The sequence below is a fragment of the Chionomys nivalis genome, chromosome 16 (genome assembly GCF_950005125.1).
Source record: "Chionomys nivalis chromosome 16, mChiNiv1.1, whole genome shotgun sequence".
In the NCBI taxonomy this organism is placed as follows: Eukaryota; Metazoa; Chordata; class Mammalia; order Rodentia; family Cricetidae; genus Chionomys; species Chionomys nivalis.
The window spans coordinates 17828516-17842818 of record NC_080101.1 but is presented as its reverse complement, the minus strand read 5'-3'; the positions used below and the strand labels follow the sequence as shown (position 1 = coordinate 17842818).

Genomic DNA, 14303 nt, shown 5'->3' with positions numbered 1-14303 from the left:
CCATTCAGGACAACCGGATGAACGTTGCATGTGTCCTGTCTTTAAGGTTTCACCATAACTCTTTGCAGGGGCACTGCCACCTGAGAATGCAACATGCTTTTCAAATTATTATCTTATTTATTTTTATGTAAACCAGTGTTTTGGCTGCATATGTGTGCATGCCTGGTGCCCACAGAAGTCAGAAGAGGGTGTTGCATCGCCCAAGATTGGAGTCCATGATGCTTGTGAGCCATCATGTGGTTGCTGGGAGTTGAACCTGGGTCCTATGGAAGAACAGCCAGTGCTCTTAACCGCTGAGCCATCTCTCCAGCTCCTTTCACGGCATTTTTAATCTGCATCCTGTGGGCAATCATACAGATACTGTTTTGTTTTTCACACTGATTCCCTTCCTGTATCCCCATCTGATTTTCAAAGACAGCCAACGAGCTGCTTGCAACTGTGCCTAAGTCAGGGGTTAGCAGAGGGTGGTCCGTGGGCTAACACCAACACACTACTTGAGTTGGCATGGCCCATCATCCAAGAAAGGTGTTGGAAGTTTTTAAAGAGTTGGAAAGCTCAAGAGCATATTTCTGACCAACAAAGCAGTGCGGATTCCCTAGCTCGCTTTCCCTAAATAGGTGTTGATGCGCGTTCAGCTGTGTGCATCTTCACCTGGCGCTCCTGGCGGCTTCTGAGCAATTTAATCATTGTGGGAGAGGCTCTGTGATCTACAAAGCTTACACGAGTCATATCTCTGCCTGTGCATAAGTCATTTTCAGCACCACGGTGTCAGCGACCACCAGGCGTTACAGACGCCAGCAACGGGCCATGGTCCCATGTGATCTGCTGTTACTTTTTCTAGAGAGGGAAGGGTACTCTGGCTGCTCTGGTGGTGAGAATAAATTGTCGGGAATAGGAGCATCCTGGTTGGGTGTCTCATGGGAAGATAAACTTGTGCGGCTGTGTCATTGTGTGTGAGAGATGCCGCAGATTCAGGAGTGAAGGCTTAGGAATAGGAATGTGCTGGGAAGCTCAGTGAGTTGAGATGATGGGAACAAGGGTTGCTTGGAGAAGGTGTGTAAACCACAGTCGTGCCCCCCAATGGATTTTGTCCTCAGGGTGAAGATTGATATTTTACAAGCCTGTGACGTGTTGAGGGGGGGCTTTTGTATACACGTGTATGGAACCCAGAGGCCACTGAGTGTCTTCCTCAGTCACTCTCCACAGGAACTCTCAACAATTCTGGGGCTTACCCACCCAAAGTCCCAGCAAACCTTTCTGTCTCCAGCTCCCCAGAGCTAGGACTGAAGGGCGGCGCACCACCCTGTCCAACCTTTTATGTGGGTCCCGGGGATCCAAACTTTATTTCTCACTCTTGTACAGGAAGCTCTTACTGACTTAGTTGTCTCTCCAGTCTCCTAACATTTCCTTAACGATGGCTGTGACCACACCGGGGAATAGATACAGGAAGAGGGAAGAATGGATGCTGCCTAACCAATTTTGCAATGGTGATCCAGACAACAGAGATGGTGGGGCTAAGCAGGGCGGGAGAAAGGCTTCTTTCTTCTGTGTTCAGATTAGCATTTAGATGACTAGTTTGGGGGTTTTAAATGTTAGAATAACCCAGCACTATAAAGATTTTTTTTTTAATTTTAGAAATCTTCTCATTACATAGCAAAAAAAATAGTTTTAAGTCTTAATTGCCTTGCAAAGATTACAGACATCTTCAGGACAGATAAATCCTGGGTTGTCCCGGGATGAACGTCTACCGTGGAAATGCCACATACTGTTTCAAAATTGTGCAGAATCCAAAACGGTGAACCGTTTCCTAGGGAGGGAAAACACACAAGCATCGTTCGTCAGAAATCCCTGAAAAGAAAGAGGGACAAAAGAGCATTTGGTTTAATAACAGATCTCCTTCTGGTACCATGAGCTTCGTGAGAACCAGGGGCTGCAAAGAGGAACCCCAGGCCTGGCAAGGAAAGAGCAAAATCCACTGATTTCATGGATGCCGTTTTCCTAGGTAGACCAGCAAACCACCGTGATTGAGGGAGCCTTCTGCCTCCCCTCAGATGTTCCAGTCTTCTATCCAGAGTTGCCAGGGTGGTGTTAAGTCTCCTCTCAGCACCGCCTTGGCCCCGGCCCTCTGTCGAGTTCTCTCACATTTGCCATAGCAAACGATGACGAGCCCATCTGCCAGGCATATGGAATTGGTGATGCTCAGCAAATCTTTGTCCCAGCCCGGCCCCAGAGAATATTTCGAACTGTCTTGTGAGCCCTCTTTCCTCTCCTGTGCCCTCATTGCGCCGTCTACCACGGCAGCTGTGGAAGCGGCCTACCTAATTATTGATGTCTGCCGTCATTCGACAGCCGTACTGTGAGCTTCTGAGGCAGGAACCAAGTCATGTTTGTCTTGGCATTCCCCTCCCTGGCCTTCCACAGGGGATCGGAGCACCCACCTCATCCAGAGCCGTAATCTCTGGCTTGTTTTAGTGGCCTCGCCTGTCATCCCTAACAGCTCAGTACGTACAGCTGCCAAAGTTCAGATGAGAGGAACAGAGACGGCAAATTTTGTGCTCCCGTTGACCTGGTAACCAGAGCTCTATAGATTTTCTAGTTTGGATTATTGCTTCCTTTGAGCGATACTTTGAAGAAAGCTCAGGTTCCCCCATTATCCTAACTACATTTTAGGTAAACAAAAATCACCCACTGTGTGTGTACATGTTCTCCGCTTTGTTTTGAGATGGGTCTATTCCTGAACTTCTCTTCCGGGCTTTTATGTGGTGCTGGAGACCAGAACTCAGGTCCTGACCCTTGAGCAGTAAATCCTTTTCCCACTGAACGGGCTCATCAGCCCCATAGTTAACACACACTGAATGAATGAGCTCTTAAGGTTAGTTAGCTGTGAGTTTTTGTTTGTTTTGTTTTGTTTTTTAGGTAATGCTAGTCTCATAAATAGGCTGTGGTCAGTTTCAAACACATAGCTAAACTAGTAGCAATAGTGTGGTCTCCAGTAGAGGCTAAGAGCCTATAAAGTTAAAAGTCAGAAGTCTTGTGGTTCTGGCTAGAACAGCCTAGAAGTGTGGTTGACAGGAGCATGGAAGAAAGTTCTGATTCTCATTGCTGGTAGTCAGGATACCTCGAAGAGCATCTTTGTATGCAGAGCTATTAAAAGTTTGGGGAGCTAAAGATACTCGTATTTTTTTAACTCAGCATTGACTCAGTATACTATAGGCTTTGTGATGCTTTGGGCTTTGTTTTCGGTACTCATGTCTCACAAGTTTGATAAGAAGGTTCAGTGATGTTCTCTGTGGAATGGGGAGTCGGGGACAGTTCTGTCACTGAGAGTCAGGGTGAAGAGAAGGACCTCTCAGGCTCCCAGTTTGTTTGGTCTCGGATGCAAACACACAGACACAGGGGGAAATTCTGCTGGAATGATCTCCTCCCGAGAGAGCCCATGCGGTCTGGTTCATTATTCCGTCATCTGCTTGGGCCTTTTTCAGGTCAGCCGGAACTTTGAGCTGGTTGGACGGGTTAACTTGGATCAGCTGGAACAGATGAAGGAGAAGATGGAGAGTTCCAGCAGCGACGATGAGGACAAGGATGACGAAATGAGCAGCAAGGCTGAAGACAGAGGTTAGTCTCACCCTGCCCTCTGAGTCCCAGATGGCACCCAGAGCGTCCACAACGAGACAGAAGGGAGGCAGGAGGCTGCTGTAGGAAGAACGGAAGGAATGATCCTTCTTGGTTAAGTAGCAGAACAGACTGGCTTCAGCACCATCAGGGGCCCTGTCTTTACAAACTATTACCAGCTATAGACACTCCAAGGAAAACAGAGATTTTTCTTCCTAATTATAGATATATGTTTGCTGGAGGGAAAAAACATGGCTCCTGGCAAGGAAAACGAGTTCGGAGGAACCTTCAAAATGAAGATAAGCAAAGAGCAGGCTGAATGACGCTGTAGGGCTATCGAGGAGCGGGAGTGAACTTGGAACTGCACGCTCCTTTAGAATGATTGCTGCTAGGGTCGTGGTGAGAGGATGCAATGAACTTGAACTCTCTACACGTTTTCCCCTGCAGGCCTTCCTCTTAACTCCCTTAGGGCTCTGTTTCCACTCTGTCAGGAGGGAGAGACTGTCTCTCTCGTCCTTCTCTGTACATGCAGAAAATATGAGCAAAGGTTTTGTGGGAGTTTTGAACTATTTTTCCAACCCCTGCCATTCTGCCATTATTCTACGATAAAAAAGATTCCAAAATGTATTAGTTATGGATAACTCATTTAGGAGATCTAAAAAGTTGTCCTTATCTGCTGGTTAAACATGGAACACTCTGGGCATGCTCAGGCTGACTGAGGTGTGCGTGCCTACGTGTGTGTTTGGATGGCGATGGAGGGCTGGAAAGAGGAGGGTCCAGCAGCTAAGAGTGCTTGCTGCTCTTGAAAGAACCGAAGTTCAGTTCCTAGCACTCAGTTTTGGCAACTCACAGCCACCTATAACCAGCTCTAGGGGCTCAGATTCCTTCTGGCCTCAGTGTGTACCTGCACCCCTGTGCACGTAGCCACAGACATACTCAAAATTCAAAAGAAGTAAGGTAGCCTGGGATGGGTTCTTTGAGTTACTGCAGATTGAGTAAAAAGTTCATGCATGGATACTGTAAATATGAGGAAAAAGCATTGCAGTGATGGGAAAATCATATTAATGGCCATTACTGAACATCGTTTCGTTAGTCTCATGAAGCATGAAGGGTTTTCCTCAGTTACCTGGTCAGATCATGGCCCCTGTCTATAGGACTTGGCTTCATGTTTTGGTGAGATCACCAACTATCAAATAATAGTGATGGTGGCAGTGATATTAGTGGTGTATAAAAGTGTTGAGGTGGACAGTATATAGTTTTTTTAACTTGAAATCTTCAAACTTTGAACTTTGGTATGATTTTTGGTTTAAGTTGACAAGCAAAAAATATCGTATATTTAAGTGTTTTAAAATAGGCTTATATTGTGGAATGGCTAAATGGAGCTAGTTCATATAATTTTTTCTCACATACTTATCTTGGGAAGTAAGAACTTAATCAACTGAGCAGTTTCAAACTTCAGCAGCATTGTTAATTACAGTCACCATGATAGAAAATTGATCTCCTGAACTCACTCTTCCTATCTACGTGAAACTTGGTGTTTTCACCAATGTGTCCCCAGCTGCTCACCCATGGGCTTTGGCAATACCCACGTCACTGAGTTTGACCGAGGTTTCACATTGAGTGAAACCATTTAGGGTTTGCCTTTGTGCACAGTTTATTTCCTTTCACGTGCAGCCCTCGTCCGTGTCGCCTCAGACGACAGAATTCCCTGCCTTAAAGTAGAACGGTGTAAAGGGCACACCAGTGGGTGTGTGCGTCATCTCTTCTGTTTCCTTTCACACACAAATGGCCTCGGTGGTGGATTCTGTGTCTCTGCTGTTGTGAGTGCTTCCGGAGTGCCGGCCTCTCTTTGGTAGACTCGCCTTGTTTTCTTTGGGTGTCAAGCCAGTAGTGAGCTTGCTGAGGAACTTAGAACGGTCCATAATGGCTACCCTAATTCTTGTTCCTAATTAGCTATGAGTCTACAGTGTTGTTCTTTTCTTAGCTTCACCAACACTTGTTAGTGTTCCCTCTTTTGGTCGTAGACACTCTTAACTGCTATGGAGCAGTACCTAAGGCTTGAATTTGCATTCCCTCCTGTTCGTAATGCGGAATGCCTTTATAGCTGATGTCCTTTGCATGTCTTCTGAGAAATGCTTGTACAAAACCTCTGTCTATTTCTTAATTGGGGAAATTCTTCACTCAAGTATTGGCTGAGTTGTTTGGGTTCTGCATGTGTCCGGGATATTGACTCTGTGACAGATGTGTGGTCTGAAGATGTCACCTCCCCTCTGTGGGCGCCTTTTCATCCAGTGTCTCCTTAAAGACTCAGAGACTTTTCAGCTTGATTTAGCTCCTGTTCATCTATTTTTTTTTTTTTTTTGCTCTTTTCACTTGTGCTTTGGGGGTCATGTAAAAAACATGAAAAATCGTCTTCAGACCTATCTTGAGACCGGTATGGAGATTCCCTGTTTCCTCCAGCAGTGTTTACAGCTTCAGGGCTTCCATTACATTTCAATCTCTTACTTCTTTTGAGGATTTTTTATTATTATTACTATTATCATTATTATTTTTTTTAATTTATTTTTTTTTTTGCTTGCTGGGAGATCAGGATCTGGTTTCTTCCTTCTGCCTAGGATGCCCTATTGTCCCGGTGATCTTTTCCTCCATTGCGTGATATTGGCAACCTTCTCAAAACTCAATGGCTGTAAATGTAGGATTCACTTCTGGACTCTGTTCTGCTCCGTTGGTCCATGAATCTGATTTTAGGCTGTTTTGATTACCTTAGTTTTGCAATATCATCCTAAAGTCACAAAATGTGGCACTTTTTATGTTTTCTCTGTGTAGCACTAGTTCTCCTGGAACTCTGCTTTAGACCAGGCTGGCCTTGAGATCCTTCCACCTGACTCTGCCTCCCTGAGTGCTGGGCTTAAGGGTGTGTGCCACCACTGCCTGATTTCAAACTTCTTATCTTGATCACACTAGATTATTGTGTTGGGGGGGGGGGCTTCTGTGGTTATTTGGTATTATAAAGATAAGAAAAAGTTAGAGATGTAACTGACTGATAAAAGTATTGCCTATTGTGTGAGAGGCCACCTTCTCACCCCACCCCACCACTGCCAAAAACATTGATTAAATGACATGATGCCAAGGCATGAACCTATGACCTATCTAGAGTATAGTAGCTAACTAAACTATAAACCCAGCGAGGTTGAATCTCACAGTCTTCTGGCTCCATTTCCAATCCCCCAAGTGATAAAAATGTTCTTTATTAGAGAGAACCTAGCCATGAAATCTGAGGTTGCATGGGCCCTGGGGCTAGACTCTAAGGGCCCATGGCAGAACATCTGGCCAACCTGAGCCAGGTGTCTTTCGTAGGTAGTTCTTTTCTGATGTGGGTTTCTCAGCCACGCCCTTCCACTGTGATAACCAGTTTGGCCTTTGAATCTTCAACCAACAAAGATAACAGAGCCTGGCTGTCAAGATGTGCCACTAGTCAAGCTGCTTGCCTGTGGCCAGCCCGAGAGGCAACACGATCCAAAATGCCTCACCTGTGGATCATGCCATTTCTTCTCAAGGAAATGATTGTGAACCCAGAAGTATGATTTTTTTTTCTCTTTTTTTTTTTTTAAGAAAAAAAAACCCTTTCACAAATATGTTCTTCATAACAAATTCTTACCATCCCTGCACTGTTTTAAATGTCCTCAGGGAGAGGGAGGAAAAGGATGGTTCTGACCGAGGGCACAGAGGGTCCTTTTTCTTCCTGATGCTCTGTGACCCTGCTGTCCCTCTTTAGGAGATAAAAGATTCCTTGTTGGGTATCATGGCTTTCTCGTGTCTAAGGCTGAGCACACACTATTTCTGAAGCTATCAGCAGCATTCCAGAGTCCTCTGTTTCCCCAGTGATGTCTCCCAAAATAGATGAAACAAGACTAGGCCGTGAGGAAGCACAGTCCATGATGAAATGTGCAGGGCAGCAATCAGGCTGGTCCAGCTCGGCCTCTCTTTGCCCATTGGGCTCTCAGCAGGAGATCAGATATAACTAGAGAGAACAGCAGGCCTCTGCTTCTCACTGGAAAGTGTTATGTCTGCATCCACCAGACCTAAACACATGACGCAAAAGTCCTTCTCGGGTAAGCAAGTTAGTATGGGGGACTGACCCTAGTGCCTTAGGAATTGCAAGCCAAAACCATCCCTTCCCTGCCACCCGTCCTTGCAAGAACAGCTTCCTTTGTCCCATCCCCTTTGAAACAATCTAGAATCAATCTTCCACCACCTCAGTAGATTCTTGCCAAGAAGACAGTCAACAATAGCCTCGGGTGTTTTTGCCAGACATCCTGACTTCTGGCAGAGGACAGGAGGGGGTATTAGCTCAGCTCTCAAGCTGAGGGGGAGTGATTTAAGATCTGACAGGTAGAATGGCTTCTTCTTTGAGGATGAAGCTGAGCATGTGCCCTTGGAGACAATAGATGACTGGCTTCATGTTTCCTGAGGGCAAAAGAGCAAGTGCTAGCAACATTCTCCTCATGGGTAATCTGGGCTTTCATAGAGATGCCTTCCACTGGGGGCTCCACGGCCTTCTTGCTACCCAATTCCTTTCCAAACAAGAGAGCTGGGGAGTGTGCTCAACACAGACACACAGCAAGATCCGGCCCGGGAAGCTCAGAGGGAATTTCAGAGAGCAGCCACGCATAAAGAAATTGAAAGAACCCAAGCAGAACGCTGCCCGCCCCGCCCCCTCTCATTATGCAACTGGGAGGAGTCAGGAAGGCATTCTGTTGATTTCTTGCCCAAGATAATCCCTGCTAAGGAATTAATGTGCAGAGCAGATGGTGCTGTCTCATTTCCAGTGAAAAGAATCAAGGAAGATAGTCTGTGCAATTATTTTTAATGGCTTGTGTGGTGATCTTCTTAATTTGTGAGATGTCTCGTCTTTTGTGAAAACTGGCCTTGTTCACATAGCCTTTTGTGAGAACAGAGCCCCAGTTAGTGTCCTGAAGATTTCCTGAGCTATGGAGCATTTCAACCAGGAGATGTCTTCCTGTGACATCTCATCTGTGGGGCCTACAGAGATGACGATGATCAGATTTCCCCCAAACTTCATCCTTTTTGCAGAATGGCTTACCAATGTGAGGTCTTGGCCCTCCGTGGGCCAACGTAAAACATTGGAGGCTTAGGACACAGGACAGCACAAAGGCCGTGCAAGCCCTCACCTTTGAGCTTGCCGGGGGGTGTGGCTTAAAAGCAATTAGCTAAACGACCATGTTTATCAGACCCCTCAATTGTGCCAGTATCACAGGAGTAAACAAAACAGCTGCGTCGATATTTGATGTGTACACCAGACTGGTCCCGAAATGTCTGTCTGGCCCTGCATTTGTGAATATCACCGGTTGAGGAATAAATACCGGGCAGCTGAACCGGGATCCGTCATTGACTGGAGACATGCTTTCTTTTCTTTTTTAATGATTCCATGTGTTTATTTATGGCACGTGTGAGAGAGTGGCATATGTGGCGGTCATACTTGCAGAGTTGCTGGTTTTCTTCTCCAGTCATGTGGGCTCCAGGGAGCAGACTCAGATCAGGCCTGGTGGCAAGCAACACAAATCCCCTAAGCCATCTCTCTGTACTAGACACGCTTTTATATAGGCCCCCACCCACGTCACACTGTCTAGGGCTCCCGGGAACACGTTGAACTCACATTATAAAGCTTCAGACTCACTTGGGATTGAGTAAACAGCCCTATGGTCTATACTGTATGACTATGCTGGGCTCTTCCTGCGGTCTGTTTTCTTCTTGGTGAAAAGAGGAACCTGATTCAGAGAGACACTGAGTAGCGGCCAAGCTGTCAGAGCCCTCACCCAGAGTATGCAGAAGGGATGGGTTAATTAGAAGACAAATGCCATGGGATCCCAGAGGAGACCCAGGAGCCTTTTCTGGCAGGAGGTTTGTTGATGATGGAAGCTATTGCTTAAGTGACTGGAGCTCAAGACAGTTCCTTGAGCTATCCAAGCATCAAGTCTGGTGACGGCCCACGGGGTAGCTTCCAGGTAAGTCAGGAGCCGTTTCCCTGCAAAGGTTGATTCCGGAAGCACACAGTTCTCACGCAGGCCCTTTCTTTCTGTTGGCAGAGCTGATGAGATTTTCTGACCGCGGGACTGGTGTGAACACGGAGAAGCGATTTCCGTGTGAATTCTGTGGACGGGCGTTCTCTCAGGGCTCTGAGTGGGAACGACATGTGCTGAGACACGGCATGTAAGTCGGGGCCCTAAGAAGACCTTTGTCCCAAGTGACAGAGAGCTGGGAGGGAGGCTAGACTTTCTCTGAGAGTACCTAGACCAGCCCGCCCATGTCACTTTAAAACATCCACCCTGACACAGATCAGGTGGCACAATCCCCCAGACTTGAGGGTAGTGTATCTCTTGGTTTGCCCATCTCTGAGAGAATGTGAATCTGGATCTGAGTTTCTGGCTTCTTTGTTGCTCGTTTTATGAATGGCCTTGATCATGCCATGACTTACCTCAGAGATATAGCTCCATTCCACCCGCCTCCCAGGTAAAGAAGGTAAAACGTTCGTGTGAGGTTCTGACTGCTCACCTCTTTGAAGGTAAAATTGCTCCTTCTTCAGGGAATCCTTAGTCCACCCCAAACAAAGAGAATTAAGTTGTGGTTTGTGTGAGATGCCCGTAAGGTGTTCAGACTTCTGAGAATAAAACTACGGGTTTTTAGATTTTTGTATGTTTGGGTGATGTAGTAATAGACCTGATTAATCTTTAATACTAGAGTTGCTCCTTGATCATTATTGGCCAGGACCTAAGCTTCTGCGCTCAGCCAACGGGTTTAAACGTGAGGAAGTTCTTGATGTTTCCCCGCTATAGCTCAGGGAAGGAGATATCAAAATATGCTAAGGTGGTAAGAAAACATGGCATAATCATAGCATAGGACAACATTGAATATTTTTCAGGATGCAAATTGTTAGAAAGAAAGAGATTTACATGACAAAAAGAAAATCCCTGGCACCTTAGTTATATACACATCGAATTCCTTTGCTTTTAGGATCAGAGAAGTAAGGGCAGATGAGTTTTGTTAGTTTACTGAGGAAAAACCTGTGAGGGGCCCGGGAGGTTCACTCAGCTAATAAAATGCTTGAGGATTTCAGCTCCCTGCCCAGAACCCAGGTTAAAAGTGGTGGCGCACACCTTTAGTCAGGAGGCAGGGGCAGGCGAATCTCTTGAGTTTGAGGCCAGCCTGGTCTACAAAGAGAGTTCCAAGACAGCCAGGTCTGTTACATAGAGAAACCCTGTCTGGAGCAAAACCAAAATCAGGGCATGGTGGTGTGTGTCTGGCTTGCCAGATCTGGGGAGGCAGAGCCAGAAGGATCCCTTGAGCTTACTAGCTAGCCAGCCTACTAGATTTGACCTAGCCAGCGAGAATGCCCTGTCTCAAAACAAAACGATGATGATGCCCAGGGAATGATCCATGAGCTTGTACACAGCTCCTGAACCCCTCCGGCTCCTCCCCCGACTCCACTCCACTACATAATGGTTGGAATTAGAGACATGTGCCACCGCGTTTGGCTGACGTCTGTTTCTGCCGTTTGTTTTGTTTTCCCAGGGCACTGCATGACACCAACCAAGTGAGCAGAGACGAAGTCCATACAAAAGAGATGGTAGACGATAGTATGCAGCTGCCCTCCATAGAGGCGAAGGAAGACGATGAGCCAATCGGGATAGACTTTTCCCTAAAGAGTGAAACCGTAGCCATCTGTGTAGTAGCTGCCGACAAATCTCTCCTGGAGGATGCAGAGGCCAAAAACGAATAAGAGTTTGGTGAAATTCTTATCAAACCTTACTTGAACCATGATGAAAACGTGGGCAGGCCGGCGTGGGCTGAGAAGGGAGGGGACAGAGAAGAGAGGACAAAGCTGCTCTTAGGACTGAACAATCTATTTTCAAAGCACTGGTAGCTGTGTGAGTGAGTATGTAAATTAAAGTTATTTAAACGATCGGAATATGTGGCTCCTGTCCCGTCCCTACATCCTTCTTCCCGGATCTTCACCACGGATGTTTTCGTCGGCTGCGGTTTGGGAAGTACCTTCCAGAGGGCACGGCGGGCGCTCTCCGTGACCCTCTCAGACCGTGTGTGGCAAACCGAAGCTCGGGGACAGTAGAAGACTCCTCCCAGGGGAACAGCTTTGTGGGCGCACAACTTTCCGTGCGTTTTTCTAGTTTTAATACCTTAAGCTTTTTTTCAAGACCTAACTGCAGCCGCTTTGGGAGAAAAAATAATAAATAATAATAATAACAGAACAGAAAAAAAAAACTGCTCTGCATACAAGAGTCACCTGTTTCCTAGTACCTCAGACTTAACCAAGGGAAGTCTCCGCGTTTCTCTGTACTACCTGTCGCCCTTGTGGTTAACTGTAGGGAGAGCTGCTGGACAGGATGGTGAACGGAGGGGAAAGAGAAAGACTTTTAAAGAAAGGAACACAAATTGTGCTTAAAATCCCCACGCGGGTTTTATTTCTTAAAATACTGTGATTTTTTTAATTATTTTAGTAAAAAACAAAACAAACAAAAAAAAAAAAAAGAGAGAAACAGACTTTAATGGCTAGGTAGGTGTGTGTGAACTGTCACCCCGTACTCCAGGTAAGCCGTTTCTTAGTGTTCAGCTATAATTTAGAATTTGGTAGGGTTCGTGTGAACTAATTTTAAGGTGATTGTGGGGTTTCGTTGGCCACATGTTTATTTCCTCTCGGTCTGAGTGTTACGAACACAGCACAAATTCGGTTGTTCTTTTTCCATGTGAGTTGTCCTTTGTGTGTCTGTGGTTGTTCTCACTGGAGGTCGATGGAGCGGTAGAGGATTTGTGTGTGTGTGTGTGTGTGTGTGTGTGTGTGTGTGTGTGCGCGCATAGGAATTTTTATAATTTTAATACAAAGAGGTCAACGTCCCTTGTTGTTGTTGCTGTTTTGTTTTTTTCTTTTGTTTTTAATTTAAAGAACCAACCTCCCGGCACAGCTATGCAGCGCGTGGGCCAGACAAAGAGGTCCTCTCACCCTTTTGCTTCTTCTCAAACGAACATGTTGTCTGTCTCACACCAACAATCTCTCTTCGACTGGGGCTGGCTTCTGTGTGTGATTTGAACTCTGTTTTGTTTGCTTTCTGCATTGTGAGGTTTTCTCGTTTCTTGGGGGAGCCATCCTTTCACGAGCACGGGCAAGAGATGGCATATCCTACAGGGAGCCTGAAGAAGGGCTTTTCTCTTTCCATCTAGCTGGTCTCTTTTCTTTCTTTCTTTCTTTCTTTCTTTCTTTCTTTCTTTCTTTCTTTTTTGTCATTCGGCTAGAGCATCTTAGACTAAACCTAAGTCTACATTTATAGTATGTTCTGATTGTGAACAAGGGGTTTCGTTCCAAAAAGTATAGAAGAGCTTTCTTGAAGCTTAGGTTTTAGGTGTATGTGTGTGTGTGCGTATGTGTGTGTGCATAAGTATACATGTGTGTTGAATATGTGTGGGCGAATGTAAGTCCTTTGGTTTCTTCCTAAGTTTTTGTTGTTGGTTTTTTGTTTTTTGTTTTTGTTTTTTTAACTTGGAAGGGTTGATGGGTTGGGGGGCGGGCCAGAAGGGATGAGGGACTACTGAGATGACGGTGTCCCACATAGCTTCAAATAAAATCCATGGAAAGATGTCAAACTTGTGAAGTAAGTACTTACTTGAAAAGCATGTTTTTGTTTTGTTTTGTTTTAATTTTTCGGCTTTTTTTTTGCTATTAAAAATTTTTATTTGTAGGGTGTTAATTTAATTTTTTTTAGGGATGGGGGGGCCATCATATGGAAAGCAAAAAAGGGGGGAAAGTGTGAAATATCTAGACAAAGATTCTTTTGTGTCCTTACTTGTTTTTGATTGGCCTCATTTCCAATGTACTAAACAGTTTCATGCCTGGATTGGATGTTTGCGATGATTACCAAAAACGAACAAACAAAACAATGAAAGAAAAAAAGAAAATAATTGTGACATGCTTTTATCACTACTTTATTTTTCAAATAACATGTAAATATTGTAATCCATTGGATTTTGTTTTGCTAACCTGTTAATAAAAATATGGGACCATTATCCTTTTAACAAGGCTAGAATGTCATTTTTTTCCCTTTTCCAAACATATACCTGATATTTTGTGGCCGCACATTTTTGGATGCATTCTGTTTCTGTTGACTGTAATGACATAGAATTTACAACATTTTTTTGTTGTTTAATTTATACAGAGGACATTTTTTTTCAGAGCTTAAGAGAAGAAAATAAATAGCAAAATGATAACCTATTGACTCCAATAATCAGTGTTTCCTGAAACTTGATGAAGGACAAGAGGGATCCTGACTCCTTGAAGCCAAGGGTTTAAACACACAAAAAAATGAAAAATAAAAAAAAAATAAAAATAAAAACCACAAGTAGGTTATTCAAGTTGTTTGCAACATACATTTTGTAATGAAATGTGAGAAATTAATAAAGAATTTTTTTCACATGTGTCTATGTGCATCTGTCGTAAGTCATTTGTGGGTGTGATTACAGACAGGCAGGCTGGCAGGGAATGACAAAACCCGTTTCCAGTCTACGTACTGAATCTAAACAGATGTGGAAAATGGGAGATCGGGGTGAGGGGTGAGCTGGAGTTTTAAATGTCAGCATTCCTGCATCAGGACGTGCAGCATGGATGA

General features: G+C 45.0%; 1 protein-coding gene across 2 annotated transcripts in view; it reads left to right on the top strand.

Moving 5' to 3' along the window:
• Window positions 1-14025, top strand: part of Znf462 (zinc finger protein 462) — a 132600-nt gene extending 118575 nt beyond the window's left edge. For both annotated transcript variants that reach the window (XM_057790567.1, XM_057790568.1), the window contains exons 11-13: window positions 3483-3615; window positions 9720-9843; window positions 11203-14025. In XM_057790567.1, the coding sequence (XP_057646550.1) occupies window positions 3483-3615; window positions 9720-9843; window positions 11203-11410 (465 nt within the window). In that variant the 3' untranslated portion in view covers window positions 11411-14025. The remainder of the gene's footprint in view (window positions 1-3482; window positions 3616-9719; window positions 9844-11202) is intronic.
• Window positions 14026-14303: the final 278 nt, after the last annotated feature.